Genomic DNA, 25922 nt, shown 5'->3' on the forward strand with positions numbered 1-25922 from the left:
TATGTTTTTTTTTTTTTTAATTATAGTTTTATTGTTAAGACATATAATACTGTTAGGGTTTTTGAACATTTAAAGTTCTAAAGCAGCTGTTTTCTCAAAAAACAAAACAAAAAAACAACAAAAAAAAAAAACGTGATAGTGTAATTAGAAACTGAATTGGAAATGACCTTATTTTAATATAGTCAGTCGTGAAGTGAGGTGGGCCGGTCTAAGGCTTGAAACTCCAGGGCTGAAAAAGAGTCCCACTCCAGCCCTGGTTTCCCCTTTTTGGCTGTTCTTGGATGAATGATGTAAAAGCACTGTCATGCGTGTTAGTAACGCTATATTTTATTGCACAACAATTAATCTATCAGGCTTTTGGCTAAAAATAGAGAAACCACGATTTAATTAGTTATTATCAAAATTATTTTACATTTCACCTCTACTAATTCAACTAATCTGTTGAATGGTTAGCGTATGATGCGGCTAGACTAAAGTAGCTTCAATTTTGATTGAATTATTCTCAAATTGGTTGCCTATTATGCCGTGAATATACCCCTGTAATGTATACTGCAGTCCTTTTTTTTGTCTGGCTTTCTCCGATATCTCACCTGTTCGCCAAAAATGACTGATTATATCCCTGGGAATGTCTTGACACCTGCGCGTACACACTGTAATAGACGAGCCAGGCATGAAGGCTTCACAGGCGTAGCAAGAGTAACTAAGGAGGGCGGGGCTTAGCGAAGGGTCAGTTACACGATGCTCAACACTGAAGTGTAAAATACGGGAGAATTCCGGGTTGACGGGTACGGTCCAAAACCACTTAAAAATGTAAAACCTTTTCTTTTTAGCTAATTAAGGGTTTCATTTTAACTGGGGGATTTCCATCACTCGTTTCTCATGTGACACTGTATTGAAATGAGTGTGTTAACAGCAGCTGATAGACACCTAACAACACCTTCTGACTGCAAACCATACCTGCCAACACTCCCTTTTTTCCAGGGAGTCTCCCATATTTCAGACCCATCTCCCGTATTGTTCTGTCTCCCGGAAAACTCCCGGAATTCCAACCCCCCACCCCTCAGCCTTTTGGTACAGTCCCCATGCGCACCCAACCAACGCGCAACCATCTTCATACCCGCTACTCGCTTCTCAGTTTGTGCGCACCACCGGAGAAGATCCCCCGGATTTTATGATCCGAATGTTGGCAGGTATGCTGCAAACCGAAAACTAAATCACTTCCAAAACTGGAGATGCATGAACAGACATTTTAATATCAAAAGCATGCAGTCATTTTTAAAAAAAAAAAGCAATCTGCTCACGCAAAACATCGCTAAACGTCAAACGTCTTCATAAAGCTCTCGGTCACACACAGAGTCTGGTTTCATAGGTGTGCTCCTCAGAGCTTTTGCCTGATGTTCTTGTTGGTCCAGATGTAGTTGACTGCCCCTGCACATACCCGTACAGCTCATTGGGAAGCAATGCTTTGTCTAGAGCGTGACTGTCCACGTTTCTGTCTGGTCTGTCCGGTAACGGCGGTTTATTCAGATGTGGGCCGGAGGTGTCTTCATAATGCTGTTTATTGTCAGCGTCATCGTTAAGCAGATGGCTGTACACCAGAGTGTCATCTATGTATGCGTACGTGTGGTTCTCCTCATCCTCCTCTTGTGTTTTCGGGATGCCATGTAAGCCTGGAAGGAAGGCGTGCTCACTGGGGTTGTACACGGACACCGGGGGAGCCTTATTCCTCTTCTTTTTCCTGTTCAAAACAGGAAAACAACCAAACCTGTTGAAAACAACCAAAGAAATCCAGATATGGGAAGAAAACAAATCTGAATATGACTACTGAGAGATTTCAGCTGCTGTCTGGGCTATCACTGCCTTTCTATGGGGGTGAGGGGTGGGAGGGGATATGCTGGGGGGGTTGAGTGAGCGACGTATCTGAGTAGGGGGGGGGGGGGGTGGGGGTGTGCGCGCGAGATGTACCTACACACCTGAAGAGCAGTGGGGGTGAGTAGTGTGCTACGTACGTACCTAAAGAGTTAGGAGGGATGTGGTGGAGAAGGGGGAGACGCGCGGTTTCCAGGAGATTATCATTTATTTGCGGCCATCCGGGAGTGTCTATACTCCCACAACTTCTGGTAGACTTGGGATGTCTGCATGCCAATTCATGTCAGAATCATGCTAGCAACATGCTAACTCAGGATGGAATCATTCTAACAGCATGTTAAATTATGATAGAATTATGCTAATATTATGTTAGAATCATGCTACAACATGCTAATTCATGCTAACAACATGCTAATTCGGGCTAGAATCATGCTAACAACATGCTAATTCATGCTAACAACATGCTAATTCGGGCTAGAATCATGCTAACAACATGCTAATATCATGTTAGATATATGCTAACCACATGCTAATTCATGGTAACAACATGCTAATTCAGGCTAGACTCATGCTAACAACATGCTTATTCATGCTGAAATTATGCTAATATCATGTTAGAATTATGCTATTTCATGCTAATATCATGTTAGAATCATGCTAACAACATGCTAATTCATGCTAACAACATGCTAATTCAGGCTAGAATCATGCTAACAACATGCTTATTCATGCTGCAATTATGCTAATATCATGTTAGAATCATGCTAATATCATGTTAGAATCATGCTAACAACAAGCTAATTCAGGCTAGAATCATGCTAAAAACATGCTAATTCATGCTAACCACATGCTAATTCAGGCTAGAATCATGCTAACAACATGCATATTAATGGGAATTATACTAATCATGTTAGAATCATGCTAACAACATGCTAATTTATGCTAATATGTTAGAATCATGGTAGCCACATGCTAATTCATGCTAACAACATAATAATCCAGGCTAGAATAATGCTAACCACATGCTAATTCATGTTAACAATGTGCTAATTCAGGCTAGAATCATGCTAACCACATGCTAATTCATGTTAACAACATGCTAATTCAGTCTAGAATCATGCTAACAACATGCTTATTCATGCTGGAATTATGCTAATAGGTTAAAATCATGCTAATATAATGTTAGATTAATGCTAACTACATGCTAACAACATGCTAATTCAGGCTAGAATCATGCTAACAACGTGCTAATTAATGATAGAATCATGGTAATACGCTAGAATCATGATAATGACATGCTAATTCATGATAGAATCATGCTAACAACATGCTAATTCATGCTAGAAACATGCTAGCAATGTGCTAATTCATGCTAGAATCATGCTAACAACATGTTAATTCATGTTGGAATCATGCTAACAACATGCTAATTCATGCTAGAATCAGGATAGTTACATGCTAGTTCATGTTAGAACCATGCTAACACACTAATTCACTATAGAAACAAGCTAACAACATGCAAATCCATGCTGGAATCAGGTTAGTTACATGCTAATTTATGCTAGAAAAATGCTAACATGTTAATTCATGTTGGAATCATGTTAACAACATGTTAAATCATGCTAGAATCATATTAACAATGTGCTAGCTCATACTAGAATTATGCTAAAAACATGCTAATATGTGTTAGAAACATGCTGATTCATGTTAGAACCATGCTAATTCATGCTAGAAACATGCTATCAACGTGTTAATTTATGCTAGAAATATGCTAACAACATGCTAAATCATGCTAGATATATGCTAATAACATGTTCATTTCTTAGAATCATGCTAATTCATGCTAGAATCATGCTAACTCATGGTAGTATCAAGCTATTACCAACCTCAGACACAGGTTGCCAACTTTTTAGCCAAAACCTGATACTTTTTCAAACTAAATAATCTACTTCCAACAGGCTTTCTCAAGCCCCCATTAAGTTTGTCCTCAAATGTTATCATCTAGTTAGATTTGTTGTCGTTGCATATATGGATATGCATCTTATGCTTTGTAAACTCTCACCTGAGAACAAACCAGATTACCACAGCTACTGCGATGGCCAACACAACGCCCACAACGCCCAGGATGATGCCCAGAAGCTTGTCTGAAACACAACAATACATTTCACATCAGTTGATGCGTATGAATGCACATTTCAGTGGGCATCAAGTAAAGCATTTGTAATTCGGCTTTCTCACTTGTGTTGCTCTGCACCGTGACCTCCATCATTGCCCTGAAGGCTCCTGTCGGTGACTTGCAGTTCGTCATGTTGAGGTAAAAACCTTCTGGCAGCAGGAGATCCTTCATCTTATCATCTTTTGTAGTGGTGTACAGCACCGTTTGAGAGCGAATGGTCTGCACTGCGATGTTTGTGTGCACTTGTTTACACTTGGGCTGACTGACATTTCTGAATGTCAGCACGCTTGTATACTGCGGCTCCATGTTCACTATCCAGGACACTGTGCTGGACGCTTTCATTGCAGACGGCCAGCCTGGGGTCGCCAGCGTGGTAGGATTATCCATCTTTGGTGTGACACTGAATATGTAGTTTTCTGTATGAGGAAGGGAGATGTAAAGTTATGAAATCTGATATATAGCTTATATATAGCTGATATATAAATATATAGCTTAAAGGGGCTAATAATTTTGCCCCAAAACAGTTTTTTTTTTAATTAAAAGCTGCTTTTATTCTAGCCGAAATAAAACAAATCAGACTTTCTCCAGAAGAAAAAATATTATCAGACATGCTGTGAAATTTTCCTTGCTCTGTTAAACATCATTTGGGAAATATTAAAAAAGAAAAAAAATTAAAAGGGGGCTAATAATTCTGACTTTAACTGTGTGTGTGTGTGTGTATATATATATATATATATATATATATATATATATATATATATATATATATATATATACACATACATATATATATATATACATACATATATATATATATACTAGGGATGGGAAGATTAACCGATATGTATCGATACGCGGTCATGCGCGTGCACGATGCGAGTGCATCGGTTGAGCAGCAGAGGATGAATGAAATTTTGGAAGCAAATCGAGATGCATCGGTTTTTGCGAGATGCATCGATTTTTCCGAGATACAGCTTATATTTTTAATATAGAATGTATTTTTTATTTATTAACAAGAGTTGTCAACCTGTTTTTGGTGCATAATTTAATCGACCTACATAAAGTAAACCTTAGCAATGGATTTGCGGATGTGTACACTTTCACTACAACTCAGTGTATCAGGTGTGCGGATGAAGCTAGTGGTGCGCCCTCAGAAAGCGCGAGAAGCAAAACAAACATTTTAGTCCCCACTGAGTTTTAAATCTAAAGTATGGCAAGCAACATTATGGATTTAAGGATGGACGACTTGACAGGACAGATGCAATTTGCAAAATGTGCCGCGCATCTGTAAAATACGCGGGCAGTACGACTAATCTGATATCTCACTTGAAGCGGCGCCACGGTGTTGTTGTGAAAGCATCTTCCAGTGTTCCTGCATCCCCGGCTTTCGCACTGCTTCAACCAGCTCCAAAAGTGGTGAGAAAAGCATTGCAAGTTTTTTTTTTCCGTGCGCAACAGTTATGCTCGCTCTACGCCAATAACGAATGCTATTGCATTGTTCATCTACAAAGATATTCAGCCTAGTGTCACGGAGAACGAAGGTTTTAAGCACCTCCTCCTGTTTATTTTTATTTAATTATAATAATAATAATATTAATAATAATAATGATAAAAATAATTGGGTGTCACGGTGGCACAGTGGGTAGTTTGACCACCTCACAGCAAGAAGATTGCTGGTTTGTTATATTTTTATTAGCCTGTTGTTTACAGTGACAGTGATGTTTCAAAGCAGCATAACACTGCTAGTTCACGACCTTAAGTTTTGAATATTCAGTGGCAAAATATCTTTGTAAAACTTGTTTTCATAGTTGAAAAGTTAAATCACAATTCTTGTTGTGCAATGGTAAACCTTTATGTTGAAAGAGTGCAAATATATACATATTTTTTTAATATATATTGCACTTATACATTCTGTTTATCTTGAAAATGAATAATATGTGCTATATGTTCTAAAATGGCCCTCTACTGTAAACTGACACTCTGGCTCCGAGAGAAAAGCCAGTTTGTAAAAAAGTCTTGGTTTTGCTTGGTTTATAAATAATCAAACTCATTCAATGGCACAGCATCCTCTTTAACATAATCTCATAAACTTGATCTAATTAGTTAGTGCTGAAATATCGCATCGTATCGTGATATGGGTGTGAATCGTATCGTGTTGCATCGCAATATGTCACAAATGTATCGCTAATATATCGGATCGTATTCTTTGTATCGAGATGCGTATCGGATCGGCATTATAGCTTAGATGCCCAACCCTAGTCTATTCACCTTATTCTTCACCGACGAGCGGGCGCCGCCATGTGAATCTTTTTAACTCGAGACTTCCGTTCTCATTCACTTCCATTCACTTTTACGCCTGTTTCACACCGCAAGCGTCAGCGGCGCGTGAGCAGAGCGTGAGCAGCGCGTATGTCGAGCAGTAGCAGCACGCAGGCGTTTGCCTTTCACACCAGCTGCGTCTGCAGCGCGCAGCTCTTTGGCAGCTGCTGCTGAGATCAACCTATCTCTGTCTATTCTATCTAGTTACCCCTCTATATACAAATACACTTTTTAAACTTTTCATCTGTACCAAGGCCCCTCCTATGCTGTTTCATTAACCTGCAAATGTTTATTTTACAAATTTTATAGATCAAATAGTACTGTATACTTCTAAAGCTAACTTATATGAGAATTTTCTACAGTCAGAAGACAATCGCCTGTGATATCATGTCATTTGTTTTTTGATTATCAGGTTGCTGTAGACCTAGTTATAATCATATTTATACAATATAGTTATAATGATATTTATACATGATCAAACTAGTGTTGCTTTCTCCGCTTCAGTGATGTCCAGCGGCAGAATAACAGCTCGTTAATTCATGCTCGTGCAGATGATGAGACGGACAAAAGTAATTAATGCATGCCATTCTTTTACTTATTTTCGTGTTGTCAGATTCACAGTGCAAACAGCTCCCGGTAGGAATAATTCGAGTGAACATAAAACAAAGCCGATTAAAACTTTCTTGCTCTGCTAGCTGCACAGAACACAGCGAGCTCACATAATCCAGCATGCGTGTCGAACTACACTACCCACAATACACTTCGCTATGGACTACAAATCCCGTAAATATTCCATTTCCCCTCTCCTACAACACTAGTGTGCAACTTAAGCAAAACTGATAGTAAAATAGTTTTACATTTGGTTTTGTAGTTCGGGCCTAAATAAATGTTTGTTGCCGTTTTTAATCGTTTTAAGTTCATTTGAATGACTATATATAAACCATTTGACATTATTAACGCATTTATTGGGTAAAATTGTTAGTTTTTACTGTCATTCAATGTGTTTTGGTCATTCTCAATGCACTGTCACTTTAATTGAGCGTGAGCAGCGCGTCAAAAATAGACCCAGCGCCGAAACTATCGCTGCACTGCTGCTTCAGCGACGCTCACGCCTCGCTCTGACGCGCTGCTGCTGCGTGCGGTATGAAAGCTGTAATCTGTTAACATGGACGCCGAAAACACACGCGCTGCTCACGCTCTGCTCACGCGCCGCTGACGCTTGCGGTGTGAAACAGGCGTTAGACGTTAAAAACTGCTCGTTTTGCTGTTTGATGTTGCAAACTGATATTTCCTTATTATATTATTCTACTTGGTCTGTATAATCATGCAAACATTTGTTTGTAGAGTGAGTAGTTTATTATTCCTAGTCATTTCTCCCATAGGCGACTGAATCGGAAGTTCTAAAACAGGGGTGTCAAACTCAATTCCTGGAGGGCCGAAGCCCTGCACAGTTTAGTTCCAACCCTGCTCCAACACACTTACCTGTAGGTTTCAAACAAGTCTAAAGGACTCAATTAGTTTGATCAGGTGTGTTTAATTAGGGTTGGAACGAAACTGTGCAGAGCTGCGGCCCTTTTGGAACTGAGTTTGACACCTGTGCTCTAAAACAATCACAAAAACAGGCGCACTTCCGCATTTTAGAATAAGGTCAATAATGAACACTGAAAGCACTTACCCGATATGCCTTGTGTGAACGAATAGCTTAAGATTGGTTTTGCTGCCACACTCCGGTCGCTGAAACTTGTAACAGAAGCAGTTACTGCAATCTTGGACTCCCGGATCTGTATCTTCTGAACGGATCCCTTTGGACAGAACTGGCCAACAGTGGTGCCTGGGTTCATAACCTGGGAGACGTTTAGCAGTAGGATGCTGTTGCAATTGTCTTCAGGCAAACAGTAGCGCAGGCCGTCTGTAGGAGACTGTAGCTCCACTGCACTGTTGACTGGACCCTGAATGTACCACGTGATCATCTTCAGGACTCCTGGGATACACTGCTGCTCATAATTGAAGTGAAGCGGGAACAGAGTGGATGTACAGTTCCTCCATTCTTTACATTCTGTTGAAAATGGAACAGGAATTAAATGAATAGGGAGCATGCAGATTAAACTGGGTTAAAGTGGTTAAACTGGGCACTGCATGCTAAAATAAAAAAAAAAGTTTAACCTGTCCCTTGACGATGACAACAGGAGCAAACATATTGTCCATATATAATAGTTTTGGGTAAGTTTTGTCTTAACCATCACCTGAAATTTCTGTTTTAGAAACTATTATATGATGATCAGGGCGGCACAGTGGCTCAGTGGTTAGCACTGTTGCCTCACAGCAATAAAGTTGCTGGTTCGAATCCCTGCTGGGCTAGTCAGCATTTCTGTGTGGAGTTTGCATGTTCTCCTCGTGTTGGCGTGGGTTTTCTCCGGTTTCCCCCACAGTCCAAACACATACGCTATAGGGGAATTGGATTAACTAAATTGGCCCTAGTGTATGTGTTTCACAGTACTGGGTTGCGCTACAAGGGCATCTGCTCTATAAAACATATGCTGGAACTTTTGGTGGTTCATTCTGCTGTGGTGACCCCTGATAAATAAAGGACTAAGTCAAAGGAAAATCCATTTTCGGATGGCGACTTCCAGCAGGATAAAGCACCATGTCATGATAATGAGTTCACTGTACTCAAATGGCCTCCACAGTCACCAGATCTCAATCCAATAGAGCACCTTTGGCATGTGGTGGAACGGAAGATGGGCATCATGGATGATGCCATATGGACCAACATCTCAGGAATATTTCCAGTATCTTGATGAACCTATACCATGAAGGATTAAGGCAGATCTGAAGGCAAAAGGGGCTCCAACCCGGTACTAGTAAACATACCTAATAAAGTGGCCGGTGAGTGTATAACTACACTATTGACCATCCCTTACACCTTAACCCACCCTTAAACCTACCCATACCCCAAAACCTGTCTGTAGCCCGACCCGTATCCCACCCAGAAGTGTTCTGCAATACATTATGAACACATTAAGTACACTGTGTTTATATTTTGATATAAGTTCATACTAGTTAAGGCCACATAAAATAAAGTAGGACCTAGATTTTTACCACTACAAATTGTATAGTGTTTTATATTATTACATGGGCAGCACGGTTGCATAGTGGGTAGCACTTTTGCCTCACAGCAAGGTCGCTGGTTTGAGCCTCGGCTGGGTCAGTTGGCATTTCTGTGTAGAGTTTGCATGTTCTCCCTGTGTTCGCGTGGCTTTCCTCCTGTGGTATAGGTGAATTGGGTAATCTAAATTGTCTGTAGTGTTTGTGTGTGATTGAGTGTGTATGGGTGTTTCCCAGTGATGGGTTGTAGCTAGAAAGCATAAGTTGGCGGTTCATTCCGCTGTGGTGACCCCTGATTAATAAAGGGACTAAGTCGAAAAGAAAATGAATGAATGAATATTATTACATACCCTCAGTCTGGATTACAGTTAACTCCAGCTCATCCTTGTTGCAGTCAAAGGTATTAAGAATAAAATGGTTCCCTGAAGCGATGGTGACTGTGTCCATTATGACCGAATCCAGTTTCAACACACAGACCGACTTGGGATCCTTTTTCATTACTTGTATCTTCAGTACTTGCTTGTCTGGCAGATCTCCTTCACACTGGCCTGCAACAGTGACAAGAAAACAGACATCAAATAAAGATATGAAGGAAGGCATAGAGCACAGTTAGACCAGTGTTTCCCAACCCTGTTCCTGGAAGCACACCAACACTACATATTTTGGATGTCTCCCTTATCCGACCCAAACACTTCAGGTTTTAGAGTCTGATGTTCTGATGAGTTGATTCAGGTATGTTTAATTAGCAAGAGCTTGAAAACATGCACCATTGGTGTGCCTTCGGGAACAGGCTTGGGAAACGCAGAGTTAGACATCCAAAAAAAAAATTTACAAAAACACAATGATGTGTAAAATGTGAAAAACACTAGTTTGAACGTAAAAAAATATTGTTTTGAAACATTTTCACATTTATTATTAAAGTTTATTATTAACTTTATTTGATGCTTTTGTCCAACATTAACGATTTTCATAACATCATTGAAGAGAGTTAAGAGAAAATGGTTAAATGCTCTTCTTACAGGTTTTTAAATAGATTTAACTCAACTAATAGTACCACATCTATTGTATACTTGATTAAAAACACACACACACACACAAAAAAACATACACAGAGCATGTAAAAATCTCATAATTACCCTGGCTCATTCTGAAAACGTACCCCTATATACATTTCTGGAGAGCGGCAAATACGCCCCAGGAGCTACGTTTTTGTTTTCGCGATTCCACCAGAGGGCGCTGTGTGTGCTTTTTGATATCTCAAATTTCTCTCACGAATGCCATTCAAACCTGCTGTTCCCACATATTTCCACCAGAGGCTGCTGTCGACTGGCTAATCGACTGACCCACTCTCCTCCTTTCATAAACCAAACCAACAGTGTTTTTAAAAGCACAGCTTGACCAGCGCCCACCCACTACCCTAAACACAGCCCTCACCTGATTTTTACGGTTTTCAGATTTTACCACACTCTCACCCTGTTATTTACTTGTTTATTATTATTTTATTTTTTTTTTGGCTTGTTTTTTTCTTACCTGCTTTCTAGAACTGTTTTTTGCCAGACTCGAACCCCTTCGTCGAGGCAGTCCACACGGAGGTAAGCGGTCAGCTTGTAAACGCGAATAGGAACAGCGTCATACCGCCCAATAGCGTTTAATTTAAAGACGAAATACAGCCTTACATACACTACCGGTTTGGGGTCAGTTTTTTTTTATTATTATTATTAATTTTATTAAATATTTTAAATAAAATTATTCTGTTCATCATGTTGTTAAATATTTATTTATTAAATATTTATTTATTACTTATTACCATTAATAATAATAATAATAATAATGAAATTAATTAATATTAGAGTGATTTCTGAAGGATCATGTGACTCGAAGACCGAAGTAATGAAGCTGAAAATTCATCTTAAAATCACTGGAATAAATTATTAGATTATTAAATAAATTATTAATTTAATTATTATTTAATTAATTATTATTATTATTATTTAATTAATTATTATTAATTATTAATTATAAATTATTAAATTTTAAGCAGTTATTTTATATTGCAATAACATTTCACACATATACAACAAGTTCTGTATTTTTGATGAACTAAATACAGCTTTGGTGAGCACGAGAAGCTTATTTTAAAACATTTAAAAATCATACCGACCTCAAACTTTTGACCGGTAGTATACAGTGCCTCTGGCTACATAATTTGCGATCTTCACAAATGTTTAAAGGGCTACGTTTTCAAAATGAGCCTATGTTAAATAAAAAGTTGAATAAGTGATTTGTGATCAAGTTATAATCAAGCACATTTTTAAATCTGCACCACAGTGCCAGATATCTTTTTCCAAATATGCTAATATATAAGCATTTAAAGTTGAGTTTTTCCAAATTTAAGTGGATTGAACATAAATCAATGAAGTTGTCCTGAAAAAAAGCTTGAGAATTATGTTGTCTAATTTTAAAGACACAGTTTGAAAAAGTCATGATCTTTCTCTGCCCTAAGGTTGACTAAAAAGAAAGAGTGTTTTTCCCCCATATCCTGTATCCATGAGTCACGATTGCCTGGAACTACTTGGGCTTTCTGTAATTACACAACAGATGGTGTACTCTTACTGTTGTGTAATCAAAATGATAAAATAACCGATCTGTGTTCAGTTTAATGTGCTTAAAGCAATGGTTCACAAGAAGAATGAAAATTCTGTCATTATTTATTCTCCTATCTTACAACCCTTTATTAACACTAAAGAATATATTTTGAAGGGAAAAAAACCTGCAACCATTATTTAAATAGTTTTAGTTTTTCCAAAGGAAGGCAATGGTTACAGGTTTCCAGCATTTCTCAAGGCATCTTCTGTAGTGTTCAACTAAATTGGTTCAAATGAAGGACTTTATTGTAATAAAAACTGAAGGATACTAAAGTGTTTATTACAGTTTATCATTTTACTATATTAATGTTACGGTCTATTGTAGCAGTCATTAACAAAGAGTTAAAAAAACTATATATATATATATATATATATTAGGGCTGCTTGATTTTGGAAAAAATCATAATCACGATTATTTTGGTCATAGTTGTAATCACGATTATTCAAAACGATTATCAGTTGAAGTCAAAATTATTAGCACTCCTGAGAATTTAGTTTTTTTAAATAACTTTCCCAAATTATGTTAAACAGAGCAAGGAATTTTAACAGTATTTCCTCTAACATTTTTTTCTTCTGGAGAAAGTCTTATTTGTTTTATTTTAGCTAGAATAAAAGCAGATTTAATTATTTTGAAACTCATTTTAAGGTCAATATTATTAGTCCCCTTAAGCAATATATTTTTTGATTTTCTGCAGAAGAAACTACTGTTGTACAACGACTTGTCTCATTACTCTAATTAAGCCTTTGAATTGCACTTTAATCTGAATGCTTGTATTTTGAAAAACATCTAGTAAAATGTTATGTACTGTCATCATAGCAAAGATAAAACAAATCAGTAATTAGACATGATATATCAAAACTATTATGTTCAGTAATAAGTTTAAAAAAAAACTTCTTTCCATTAAACAGAAATTGGAGGACAAGGGTTGCTAATATTCTGGAGGGCTAATAATTCTGACTTCAACTGTATATATATATATATATATATATATATATATATATATATATATATATATATATATATATATATATATATACATACAATTATTTTCCTCCCTGCAAAGGAAAGAGAAATAAATACAATAGAATAAAAATTTAAAACAAACTGTGATTTCAGCATCTTCACCCTAAGAAAAACACTTCAGCTACAAAAATCCTTCAGTCAGGAGCAGTAAGGGATGTTCTCGTCGTTTGATTAATGATAAAACCGGCGGCAGCATTTCGCACTGTCACTTTAATGGTTTCTCTTTCACGTGTCTTTTGATTCTCAACTCGTTTGTTTATTACGCAAATGAGGGTTAATATGAATAATCACTAATCACCGCGTTTTGACACCTATTTGACCATTAAAGCGCTCATGTTAAGATTACTTTAGATGTCTGCGCTCCTCTGCTCGTCTCAGTGTGCGAATGAAACCGAATGCTGACCGCATGCTTATGCGTGAGCGTGTGTTGTACACACACAAAAGCACGCGGTCTTTTGCGCTTTGGTATATAATCGTTTATCTCGATTAATGGTTTTTCATAATCGTTAGAAGCCATAATCGAAATCGAAATCGGATTTTCGATTAATTGCACAGCCCTAATATATATATATATATATATATATATATATATATATATATATATATATATATATGAGCACACTTTCATTTTTGGGTGAACTATCCCTTTAATTCTGACAGAAATGTACATACCCTTCCTTCTCTTGATGGCAGAGATCTGAAAGTGCACCATCAATCTGTTCAATGAAGACACCGTGGACATTTTGCAGTTCTTTATGGAGATGTTAAAGTTTCCAGGCTCCACTGACGGCTGGTTTTCATTCATACGCTTGACCAGAGCATCCCTGCCCTGCCAGGTGTACTTCATTGTAGGGATGCTTTCAGACGACAGGCATGTTGGAAGAGTGTACTTCAGAATGCGTACGTCTGCATAGTATGCATTGGGCATGCTGAAAAACCACATGATCTCTGCATTTTCAGGGGTTGTGTTTGGTGTTATGAAGTCCTGGATTGAGCTCTTCTCTGGGAGAACAGCATGGATGTTAACCAGAGCTGGAGAGAAAAAGAAAGCTGAAAGCTGAAGGAGATTAAAACGGCACAAGGGTGAGTAATTAACCCTTGCATATTGTTTAAATGTACCACCCTTTCCTTCATGCTTGTGGCCTTTTTCAAAGCCATATCAGCATATAATCATGCACTCTTGATTGTTGGTGCTTTCCCCCGTTGGGATGAGGTCAAACCTTTAATGTTTATTGTTGCTTATCAGTTGACAGGGTTAACACTTTAGATAAACCAGTGCAAAAACATTTCCGACTCTTATATATTGACTTCTATGAAGTAAAATAACAAAATATAGTGCGCATGCATTAATACTGTAACAAATATGGCCGATCAGACACATAATTATTCTGCTTTAACTTAACACATAGATATATAGATTAGATGTCGCCTGGCCTATTGTTGTCTATTGGACGGAATGCGTCAATAGCGCCGCCATCTTGCTACAGGGTAGCGCTCCTTTGAAATGAATGCGGGACCAAGGTACAGTGGAGGACTGTGGCCATCCAAAGCCAGAGATATACACATATACACATATATCTGTGATCGGGAGTTTTCCTGGATGTTAGTGTGTAAATTTTTTTTTTAATTACGAAAATTTTAATTTTACATCACTTTTCTACATTGATGGATCAGTGACCGCACGGGCATTCCTGACAAAAAGCTTGTGTTTGTGTGTACAGAAATGTACTATTCACCCTCCCTGTTAAATTTGATCTAGTCATGTCCTGAAACACAGCTCCTCTCCTGCTTTCACTGCTCATACTGACGGAGGGAGCGATTCGTTTGTGAATGAATCCCCCGAACGACTCTTTCACTAACGTTAGCCGACAATAATACAAGTTTCTGGCAGCGCAGCATCTCGTTGTCATATTTCTTTTGCATTGTTTGCTGATTTTATTCAACAAAACTAGCATAAGCCGAGTGTTTAGTGCGAGTTGGAGCTGCTTTGCCGTATGGTGAATGCAGTAAGAGACTGTTATCATCAATAACGTTACCTGCTTAGCACAAAAGTTCAGAACATACAAAAACAGAAAAAAAACTTAATATTACCTATGAAATGTTCTGCCTTTGTGCTTTGTTTTCTTTGTTTGCTTGTTACTACACCCGTAGACAGCGCTAAAGTCCCGCATCTTCACGTAATAACACTGTCTTGACTAGTGCGGTTGAATGACATTTGTCCTGGGAGCACTGTACAAATATGGCGGCGCTATTGACGCATGCTCAGGGTCCCTATGCGATATCTAGTGTATATATCTATGAATTTAACAAATAATAAACCGTCAGCTTCTCCCACCCGGAAAAGACTGAATGGTCCAATCTCAACGTGTTTACAACACAAAGTAATGCTCAGAACTGGATACACAGAGAACTTCTATACAGGGCCGGAGCAAGCTGAACTGCCGCTCTAGGCAAAGGACGATTACGCCGACCCCCCACCCGAAAGTGAAAACAAAAGTGACCATTTATCTACGTGAAGAGCGGAGTGGGATCGGGGGTCGCATATATAACTGAGGATGCGGATGGTGAGATAGGTGTCGCGGACGCCGTCCTCTCTATTCTGCCGGCCTAGGCGTGAATATAACTGAGGACACGGGTGCTAAGGGAGGTGTCGCAGACATACAGACATCCCAAGTTGGAAAAAGTTATTTCCGGGTGATACAGAGTTGATTTGCGGCAGGCAGGGCCGGCGCGTCCATAGAGGCGACCTAGGCGGCCGTATAGAGAGGGCGGTGTCCGCAACACCCCCCTTACCACCCACGTCCTCAGTTATGTCCGCAACACCTCCCTCACCACCCGCGTCCTCAGATATATTCGCTCATAGGCGACAGAATACAGAGGGCAGCGTCAGCACCTCCATCAGCAACCGTGTGTCCTTAGTTATATCCGCGCATAGGGCGGCAGAATATAGGTCCGCGACCTAGAGCGGCAATTCAGCTTGCTCTGGCCCTGGCGGTAGGTGTCGGATTAGTGGGTGCTCGAAGGGGGGGAGGGGAGATGAGTAGTGAGCAGTGAGCGACAAATCTGTGAAGGGGACGTACTGCGAGACGTACTTGAAGAGCGGTGGGAGTGAGTTGCGCGCGATGTACCTGAAGAGCTAGTAGGGATGCAGTGGAGAGAGGGGTGTGCAACATATTTAAGGACCGGGCAGGAGAAGCGCGATTTCCGGGAGATTATCATTCATTTGCGGGCATCCGGGAGTGCCTATGCATTTCAGGGATACTCCTGCAACTTCCGGGAGACTTGGGATGTCTGGACATAACTGAGGACGCAGGTGGTGAGGAAGGTGTTGCAGACGCCGCCCTCTCTATTCTGCCACTCTAGGCGACCGCCTAGGTCGCCTCTATGGACGCGCCGGCCCTGCTCCTATAAGCTCCTTGCTTAAGACTGATGCTTTAATGTACACTTTTATTCTCTCTTTATGTCTAATCAGGTGTTTTGCAACAAGTCTTTCGCTTATGTATTAATATTATGGTTTAAATACTTCTGCAATCAGTGTTTAACTCTACCACAGCAAAACAAGATACATACATAGATAGTTCATGTTTGATGTCCCTGCAAAGCTAATTTGGTGTGCTGAACGATTGTTTACATTTCATGTAGTAATAAGTTGGCGGCTCATTCCGCTGTGGCGACCCCAGATAAATAAAGGGACTAAGCCGACAAGAAAATAAATGAATGAATGAACCACACTCCATATAACCATATAATATTAAGCCAGAAACTGCAGTTTTTGCACTGCAACTGATGATCAACTGTGAAAATGACACATCTGACCTCTTCCCAACAGGGAAAATCACCAACAGTCATGAAAATATGCTGTCATGGCTTTATAATCCAAAAATGTCACTATAATGGAAGTCCATTAAACCCCCAACATAACAAAAGGGGAGTCAATTTGAGTGTATTGTTGAGTTTTTGAAAAACTTTTCAAAGCATTTTACCAAAATAAGTTGAAACACAGGGAAAGTTGAGGCCAAATTAAGCCTTAAAATCACCCCAGAGTTGATGAAAACATCCCCAACAGCACACAAGGGTGACAGAATGTTCATTTTTGGGTAAATAACCCTTTAAATGTGCTGTATGCAAGTTTTTCACTCTACTAAACACAGTAGCAGGCGCCGAAATGAGACACAGATTCAGAGTTCCACATGAGGTGGTTATTAATTATCAAATAACATAAATATTATGAATAGGTGAGCAGGTCACACTGTAACCCCGTGTCCTAACAACACGCTACGTGAACAGATTTGCAGTGATAAAGCAATTTGGCTGTTTGCATCAGACGAAACATGACAGAAATGTAAATACAGCCATTCAGAAGCTCAGAATAGTGCACTCACTGCACTCCAGCACAATGGTAAGGTTTATAATCTAATTAATACATAATAAACCTCTTTAACATTATTAAATGTAGTTGATGAATCACTGATATGTGTTGGCTGTACATTCGATAAAAGGCTAATAATGGTTTAATGTCTTAATTAGATTATATTATTTATATAATTAGACCATGAGGTGTATCTGAGGTGATCATTGTCAGTCCTGTTGTTCACCTGTGAGCTTTTATTTAGAACACGTCCTAAATCAGCCTTTAGACCCGATAGTCGGACTCGCTCCTGTTGATGTTGTCAATCTGGCAACCTGCGCTTGAGTGTGTTTTAAACCAGGCGTGCAATACCTAGTTCAACCACTGGGTGTCAAACGTACATACTGCACCTTTAAGGTCTATAAAAAGAATATATCAAGCATTTCACTGCATATCATACAGTGTATGTGACTAATAAAATAAGAATTTGAGATTCATCATTCAACTTACAGTTCATTAAACGTCCCACTGATACAGCGATGACTTTCATGCTTAGACTCTGACCTCCAGTCACTTCCGCAGACAGTTTTCCAGCATTACGCACGTCAATTTGTCTGATGACTCCATTCTGACAAAATGTCCCGATGCTGATGTTCTCCACCGCGAGTATGTATCTGTGATTGTCAGGACAGCTGTCCTCAGGCTCAATCTGTCGTAAACCCGTGCTACTGAAATTCAACTGGAGGGATTTTGAAACTAAAGGCTTCAGATTCCAGGTGAACGTGCGATTAAACTTTATAAAAGCACTGTGATCTTTGGGTTCAATGTTCATTGTCCCTGTGAAACAAACGTTTTATGTCAGAGAAACAGCATAGAAGATTTACAAAAATATATATACAGTTGAAGTCAGAATTATTCGCCCCCCTGTTTATTTTTTTCCCCATTTTCTGTTTAAGGGAGAGCAGATTTGTTTTACACGTTTCTAAACATAATAGTTTTAATAACTCATCTCTAATAACTGATTTATTTTATCTTTGCCATGATGACAGTAAATAATATTTGACTCAATATTCTTCACAACATCTATACAGCTTAAAGTGACATTTAAAGGGTTAACTAGGTTAATTAGGTTAACTAGGCAGGTTAGGGTAATTCGGCAAGTTGTTGCACAACAGTGGTTTGTTCTGTGGACTATTGAAAAAAATATAGCTTAAAAGGACTAATAATTTTGTCCTTAAAATGCTGTTTAAAAAATTAAGAACTGCTTTTATTCCAGCCGAAATAAAACAAATAAGACTTTCTCCAGAAGAAAAAATATTATCAGAAATACTGTGAAAATTTCCTTGCTCTGTTCTACATAATTTGGGAAATATAAAAAAAAATTAAGGTGGGCTAATAAGTCTGACTTCCACTGTGTACACACACACACACACACACACACACACACACACACACACAGTTAAAGAATTTTTTTTTTTCTTCAAATATTTGTGATGATTATAATGTTTATAGGTTATGACCTTTACTAATATCTTATAAACCCTGAAAGACAGAAATTATGTGAGATCTTGTTAACAGATATCATGTGCTTCTGTTTTAACCCTTATGTTTATTAAGTGTGTAACTACTATACTTTTTTAAAACTAAAAAATAAGAATGTATATACTCAGTCTACGTTTTATGTACTTTGCAATCTTAAAGTCAATCAAAGTTTGTATCGATCTGTGGCCTATAAGGCTTTAATTTGCACAGAAATCGGCAGAAATCTTTTCCATTAAATGTTCAGATGATTTGTTTACAAGTAATATTTTTGTCATTTAGTGGATATATTATATGAAACACCTGCCTTACCAAAGATGCTATTCTAATTGATTTGCATTTTAAACATTAATAAAAGTTATTTTTATTTTATTATTTTTATTTTACGTGTTTAGTTTTCATCTCTCTACTGATTTTGTTTTGTTTTTTTACAGAATTCTACATAAAAATATCAACAAAAAAAGCCTCAGATTCTGTCTGCTCAAAGGAAAGTGAAAGACTTGAACAAATCTGAAATCAACAAATCTGAAATCCACAGCAAAATAAAATAGAATATAGATATAGATATATTATATAATATATACAGTTAAAGGAAATATGCATTTTATTTTTGCATTTTAAAGGAAATATGCATTTATTTTTTGCATTTTAAAGGAAATATGCATTTTATTTTTGCATTTAAAGGAAATATGCATTTTATTTTTGCATTTAAAGGAAATATGCATTTTATTTTTGTATTTTAAAGGAAATATGCATTTTATTTTTGCATTTTAAAGGAAATATGCATTTTATTTTTGCATTTTAAAGGAAATTTGCATTTTATTTTTGCATTTTAAAGGAAATATGCATTTTATTTTTGCATTTTAAAGGAAATATGCATTTTATTTTTGCATTTTAAAGGAAATTTGCATTTTATTTTTGCATTTTAAAGGAAATATGCATTTTATTTTTGCATTTTAAAGGAAATATGCATTTTATTTTTGCATTTTAAAGGAAATATGCATTTTATTTTTGCATTTTAAAGGAAATATGCATTTTATTTTTGCATTTTAAAGGAAATATGCTTTTTATTTTTGCATTTTAAAGGAAATATGCATTTTATTTTTGCATTTTAAAGGAAAAATGCATTTTATTTTTGCATTTTAAAGGAAATATGCTTTTTATTTTTGCATTTTAAAGGAAATATGCATTTTATTTTTGCATTTTAAAGGAAATATGCATTTTATTTTTGAATTTTAAAGGAAATATGCATTTATTTTTTGCATTTTAAAGGAAATATGCATTTTATTTTTGCATTTTAAAGGAAATATGCATTTTATTTTTGCATTTTAAAGGAAAAATGCATTTTATTTTTTAACACTATGGAGATAGTCTTATTTATTTTAATTTGGCTGAAATAAAACCATGTTTAAGATCAATATTATTAGCGCCTTACAGAAATTGTGTTTTCGATTACCTACAGTACCAACCACTGTTAACTAATGACTTGCCAAATTAACCTACTTAACCAAGTTAAACCATCTTTAAATTACACTTTAAACTGAATACTATTATCTTACAAAATAACTAGTTAAATATTATTTACTGTCACAATGGCAAAAACAAAAGAAATCAGCTTTTAGGAAACGATTCTATTTAAAAATGTGTTGGAAAAAAATCCTCTCCTTTAAATAAACACGTTTGAAATATTTAAAAAATAATTAATTTTCCCTGTTGGGCTAATATTTATATCCATATATTATCTCACCCGTGTCTCTGATGATCTGCACAATAAACACTTTCTCTGGCTGCGAACAGCTGAAATCCAAAAGCGTATCACTTCTGAGGACCACATAAGCCTGGCACAAGGGCTGGTTTCGCACTCTCATACACACTTTACACTGTGTGCTTGTGCTGGAACTTGTGTTGATGAGGATGGTTGTGCCCTGTTCAACAGCAACGTTGAGCTCAGCTCCACCTAAAACGATGGACTTTAGATTAGAATACACATTACTATGAGTAGGCTTGTCATAATAACAATTGTTTTTTTGTCTTTTTGCTGAAGGCAGGATATATTGCACTAAAATATATTGCGATAAAGGATATTGTCTGCATTTTAGGGCCATTTTATGCCATTTATTATTATATAATGCCAGAATGACAATATAATATCATCACAATGCAAGTACACTCTTCCAAACGAACACCTCATATTTTATTCTGAAGAATATTTCATTTATTATAGTCATTTGTACAGTTTAATAATCAGGCACTGGAGTCAGAATGTGAAAGCGCATATCCTAAATGAATATTAATGAATGTTAACAGGAAAGAGCAAGGTAAAGAGTAACAGAGGCTGCAATATCTGCTACCAGATCTATTTTTCGGTGGTCAGACACCCACATGAAAATATACTACAGTAAATTATAGTAAATACTACAGTGTTTTTAACCATACTAACACCTCCAATAGAGATAGAGATGTTGCACACTCAGCTAAAATGTTGCTGAAGTTGGTTTTTATGTAGGGGTGATATATAGCATCACCAAAAATGATTGAGGTCATGTCTGTGTTGTGCTATACTGTAAGACTTTATATTAATTATTGTGACCGGCCTAGCTATGAGGAAGATTTATAAAACTGCAACAAAATTACATTAATGAGTGCAAAAAAACAGATCAATTTCATTCATTCATTCATTCATTTTCTTGTCGGCTTAGTCCCTTTATTAATCCGGGGTCGCCACAGCGGAATGAACCACCAACTTATCCAGCAAGCTTTTACGCAGCGGATGCCCTTCCAGCTGCAACCCATTTACATCCACACACATTCACACACACACACACTCATACACTACGGACAATTCAGCCTACCCAATTCACCTGTACCGCATGTCTTTGGACTGTGGGAGAAACCGGAGCACCCGGAGGAAACCCACGCGAACACGGGGAGAACATGCAAACTCCACACAGAAACGCCAACTGAGCCGAGGTTCGAACCAGCGACCTTCTTGCTGTGAGGCGACAGCACTACCTACTGCGCCACTGCTTTGTCCACAGATCAATTTGGTCTCTTATATTAAATTAAAGGGACAGTTCCCTTTAATTATTTAATTATTATTATAATTTTTTGACTATAAATAATGTTATTTATGTTTCGATATGTACCCAAACCAGACAATAAAAAGGTGTGGAAACATGTACGTTTGTTTCAGATAAGAAACCAAAGCCTCAGGTGAAACACTCACTTCACAATCATTTCATTACCATGCAATATTTATATAAGTACTATTAAGGAAAGTACAAACAAAAAAAGCTGTTAAAACTGTGTGTTTGTTTAACACTTTTAAGTTATTGTGAGTTAGCAAGGCCTTGCATTGTTTTATTTTTGTTTTACCTATTGAGTTGTTGTACCTCTATATATTTTAATATGATTTAAATATTTTTGTATACCTCTGGCATTGTTTTGTATGTGTCGTTCTTGCATTAATAATAATAATAAATAAAAAAAGCAGTCAAAATAGGACAAATGAGCTCATGTATGGGACAAATTCTGGGATGGTCTCCCCCCAGGCCTGTATTCGCTAGTAGTTTTGTTATTCTTACAAATCTTACACTGCATTATTATTTTACTTTTATGCCAATAATTCCATATGGCATACTCAATGAAGATATTTTCGGACTAATTTATAGAGGTAAAGTTGGTTTTATATTCGCACATTCAGACTTTGTGCTTAATAATATAATTTCAGAAAAGTATTCTTTGCTAATTCTAAATAGGGAAATAATATAAGCAGTTAATGAATATCAAAGTACAACATTGTTTAGAGTCAATTTTATAATGCTAATATTATTTTGAAGTTATCCTTGCATGCTATTTCAGACTCCCCTGCTGAAAAAAACCAGCTTAAACCAGCCTAGGATGGTTGGCTGGTTTTAGCTGGTCGACCAGGCTGGTTTTAGAGGGGTTTTGGCCATTTCCAGGCTGGTTTCCAGCCATTTCCAGCCTGGTCTTAGCTGGTCAGGCTGGGAGATGACCAGCTAAAACCAGCTTGACCAGCTTAGCCAGGCTGGGAGCCCAGCCAAAACCAGCTATGTCCAGCTTAAACCAGGCTGGTCAAGCTGGTTTTAGCTGGATTTAGCTGATCATTTTCCAGCCTGACCAGCTAAGACCAGGCTGGAAATGGCTGGAAACCAGCCTGGAAATGGCCAAAACCCCTCTAAAACCAGCCTGGTCAACCAGCTAAAACCAGCCAACCAGCCTAGGCTGGTTTAAGCTGGATTTTTCAGCAGTGTCAATATTCAACATAGCATGGTAAACAATATATGGGCCGTTAACGGAACGAATGTGTGAATGTAAAACAACTTTATCTCTATCAAAATTTTGATTATCAACATGCATTGATTAGAACTTAATTTGGACAACTTTAAAGATGTTTTATTTTAACCAAGCTTATGTTACTAGTCTTTTGATTATACTTACCAAGTTTCATATCTATCAATGTAAATTTAGCAATCAGAAACATCTTTTTATTTAATGGAACTTAAAAAACTAAACATTTATATAAATAAATAAATAAACAAACCATATCCAAACAGACCACACAACAGTGTAAACTTAAATATTCAGCCTTTAGTGACGTATAAATCTCAATTAAAACAAATACACTTGACTTTCTGAAATTACATTGAGGAGAAAGCCTGAATGTGCGAATATGAAACCAACTTTACCTCATTTTTTGAGTTCATGACCAAAATACACTGTACATGTATAAGGTGGACGCATTTTAAAACCACCAAACTCTGAGTTTATAAAACCAGTCCATTATGTTGCAGTTAAATATTAGATGATAAGCACAATAGTGAATGAATGTGATAATGGTAATCTCGATTTAGTGCATGTCGATAGTAAAAGTCGATGGTTCCCAGCTGTGTGAGTGTGTGCTGCTGATTGTTATAGGTGAGTTGTGTGTGTGTGTTAACGTTACCTGTGAGCTCCAGGACTGACGAGAGGAAAAACACCAGCAAAACAAGCGAAAAGCAGGTCACACGCCAACTTCGCATGGCTTTTTAAATATCCAGTAAACTCCTTACAGTAGGTTAAAGAGGTGTAATAAAGAGTCCGCCATGGACGCGAGTTTTCCTCAGAGGAGATAAAGCAGCTTCTTCCTGGTTTTCGCGACTTCCAGGTTAGTCATCCATATCAATCCCGTGAATCCTCCACAAACAAAGCATGCAAATAAGACTCCCAACCTCGTGCTCACATTCACTGTAAAACACGATCTATTGAGAATTAATAGAAACATTAATTTGACTGCTTGTCTTTAAAAGTATGCGGTAATTATCCGCGTTAGTCCTGCCTCATACTACAGCCTATTACATTAGGTAAAGTTGGTTTTAAATCCACACATTCGGACTTTATCTTTAATAATACAGTTCATGAAAAGTATTATATGCTAATTCATAGGGGAATCATATTAGCAGTCAATGACTATAAAATACAACACTGCTCTGTCAATTAAATAGTGCTAATATTGTTACCTAAATCCCATTTCAGACCCACTATTCAATAAACAATATAGGGGCTGTTAAAATTAATGAATGTGCAAACATAAAACCAACTTACTCATTTTTTGATAACCTCTTTTTAAATTGACTTATACAGTGGAATACAGAGTTATAAATTAACAACAAAAATTAAATACTATTTTTAACTAAGCATACTTTATATATTGATCATGTGCATTAATGCTTTAACTACCCCACCATGAAAAAAAAATATTTGGATTGGACTTTTTAACTTCTAATGTCCAAGTTAACACACTCAATGCATTTTTTTATAACACATCCCATAATTTCTAAAATATCAGCCTCTACCAAATGGTCGGTTTATGGTACAATTACTATGAAAAATCTGAAAATATGAAGTGTACGGCCAATCTATTTTAATAAATATTCTAAATAAAACATTTTTGAATGCTAAATAATGTTAAGTGTTGCCAATATTTAAAACATTCACATTTGTGATGTTTGCAAGTTGTAATTTATTAGCCTTCACATATATGCATTTGCTAACAAAAAGAAGCAAACAATAACTAAAAACAATAACAACGTCAGGATTTCAGTACACTTTACAATGAGGAAGATTTACAGTTGAAGTCAGAATTATTAGCCCCCTGAATTATTCGCCCCGCTGTTTATTGTTCCCCAATTTTTGTTTAACAGAGAAGATTTCTTCAACACATTTTTAATCTTGATAGTTTTAATAACTCATTTCTAATAACTGATTTATTTTCTCTGTGCCATGATGACAGTAAATAATATTTGACTAGACATTTTCAAGACACTTCTATACAGCTTAAAGTGACATTTAAAGGCTTAGGTTAATCAGGTTAACTAGGCAGGTTAGGGTAATTAGGCAAGTTATTGTATAATAATGGTTTGGTTTGTAGACTATTTGAGCAAAAAAAAAAAAAAAAACTTAAAGGGGCTAATAATATTGACCTTAAAATGGCTTTTTAAAAATTAAAGACTGCTTTTATTCTAGCTGAAATGAAACAAATAAGACTTTCTCCAGATGAAAAAATATTATCAGATATACTGTGAAAATTTCCTTGCTCTGTTAAACATCATTTGGGAAATATTTAATAAAGAAAAAAATTCACAGGGGGCTAATAATTCTGACTTCAACTGTATGTGACTATGCAGGAGGCAGCACTGTGCTCAGCAAGAAGCTGGTTCGAGTCCCAGTTGGACCAGTTGGAGTTTCTGTGTAGAGTTTGCATGTTCTCCCCGTGCTGGCATGGGATTCCTCCGGGTGCTCCGGTTTCCTCCACAGTCTAAACACATGCGCTATAGGGGAACTGATGAACTAACTTGACCATTGTGTATGAGTGTGTGTGTGAATGTGAGAGTGTGT

General features: G+C 37.1%; 2 protein-coding genes across 6 annotated transcripts in view; one reads left to right on the forward strand and one right to left on the reverse strand.

Moving 5' to 3' along the window:
• Positions 1 to 1233: 1233 nt before the first annotated feature.
• Positions 1234 to 24216, reverse strand: cdcp1a (CUB domain containing protein 1a). 5 transcript variants are annotated; one of them, XM_087285706.1, is made up of 10 exons: positions 23992 to 24216; positions 20773 to 20982; positions 17997 to 18323; positions 13811 to 14170; positions 9820 to 10017; positions 8040 to 8420; positions 4108 to 4461; positions 3932 to 4013; positions 2014 to 2135; positions 1234 to 1738 (listed from the first exon to the last, which is right to left on the reverse strand). In XM_087285706.1, exons 1-10 carry the CDS (start codon positions 24065 to 24067, stop codon positions 1608 to 1610), a joined length of 2241 nt encoding a protein of 746 aa, XP_087141832.1. In that variant the 5' UTR covers positions 24068 to 24216; the 3' UTR covers positions 1234 to 1607.
• lars2 (leucyl-tRNA synthetase 2, mitochondrial) overlaps positions 23970 to 25922 on the forward strand; it is a 127570-nt gene continuing 125617 nt past the window's right edge. The window contains exon 1 of the mRNA XM_087284874.1: positions 23970 to 24192. The gene's annotated coding sequence lies outside the window, so the exon portion shown is untranslated. The remainder of the gene's footprint in view (positions 24193 to 25922) is intronic.

Source organism: Danio rerio, chromosome 16, assembly GCF_052040795.2.
Source record: "Danio rerio strain M-AB ecotype USA chromosome 16, GRCz13ab, whole genome shotgun sequence".
Classification (NCBI taxonomy): domain Eukaryota; kingdom Metazoa; phylum Chordata; class Actinopteri; order Cypriniformes; family Danionidae; genus Danio; species Danio rerio.

Coding starts and splice junctions, on each gene's coding strand:
- cdcp1a (XM_087285706.1), bottom strand. CDS start 24,067: ATGCGAAGTTGGCGTGTGACCTGCTTTTCGCTTGTTTTGCTGGTGTTT. Junction 14,171..17,996: donor AGTGGGACGTTTAATGAACT/GTAAGTTGAATG, acceptor TTTTCTCTCCAG/CTCTGGTTAACATCCATGCT. Junction 2,136..3,931: donor GTAATCTGGTTTGTTCTCAG/GTGAGAGTTTAC, acceptor ATTGGCATGCAG/ACATCCCAAGTCTACCAGAA.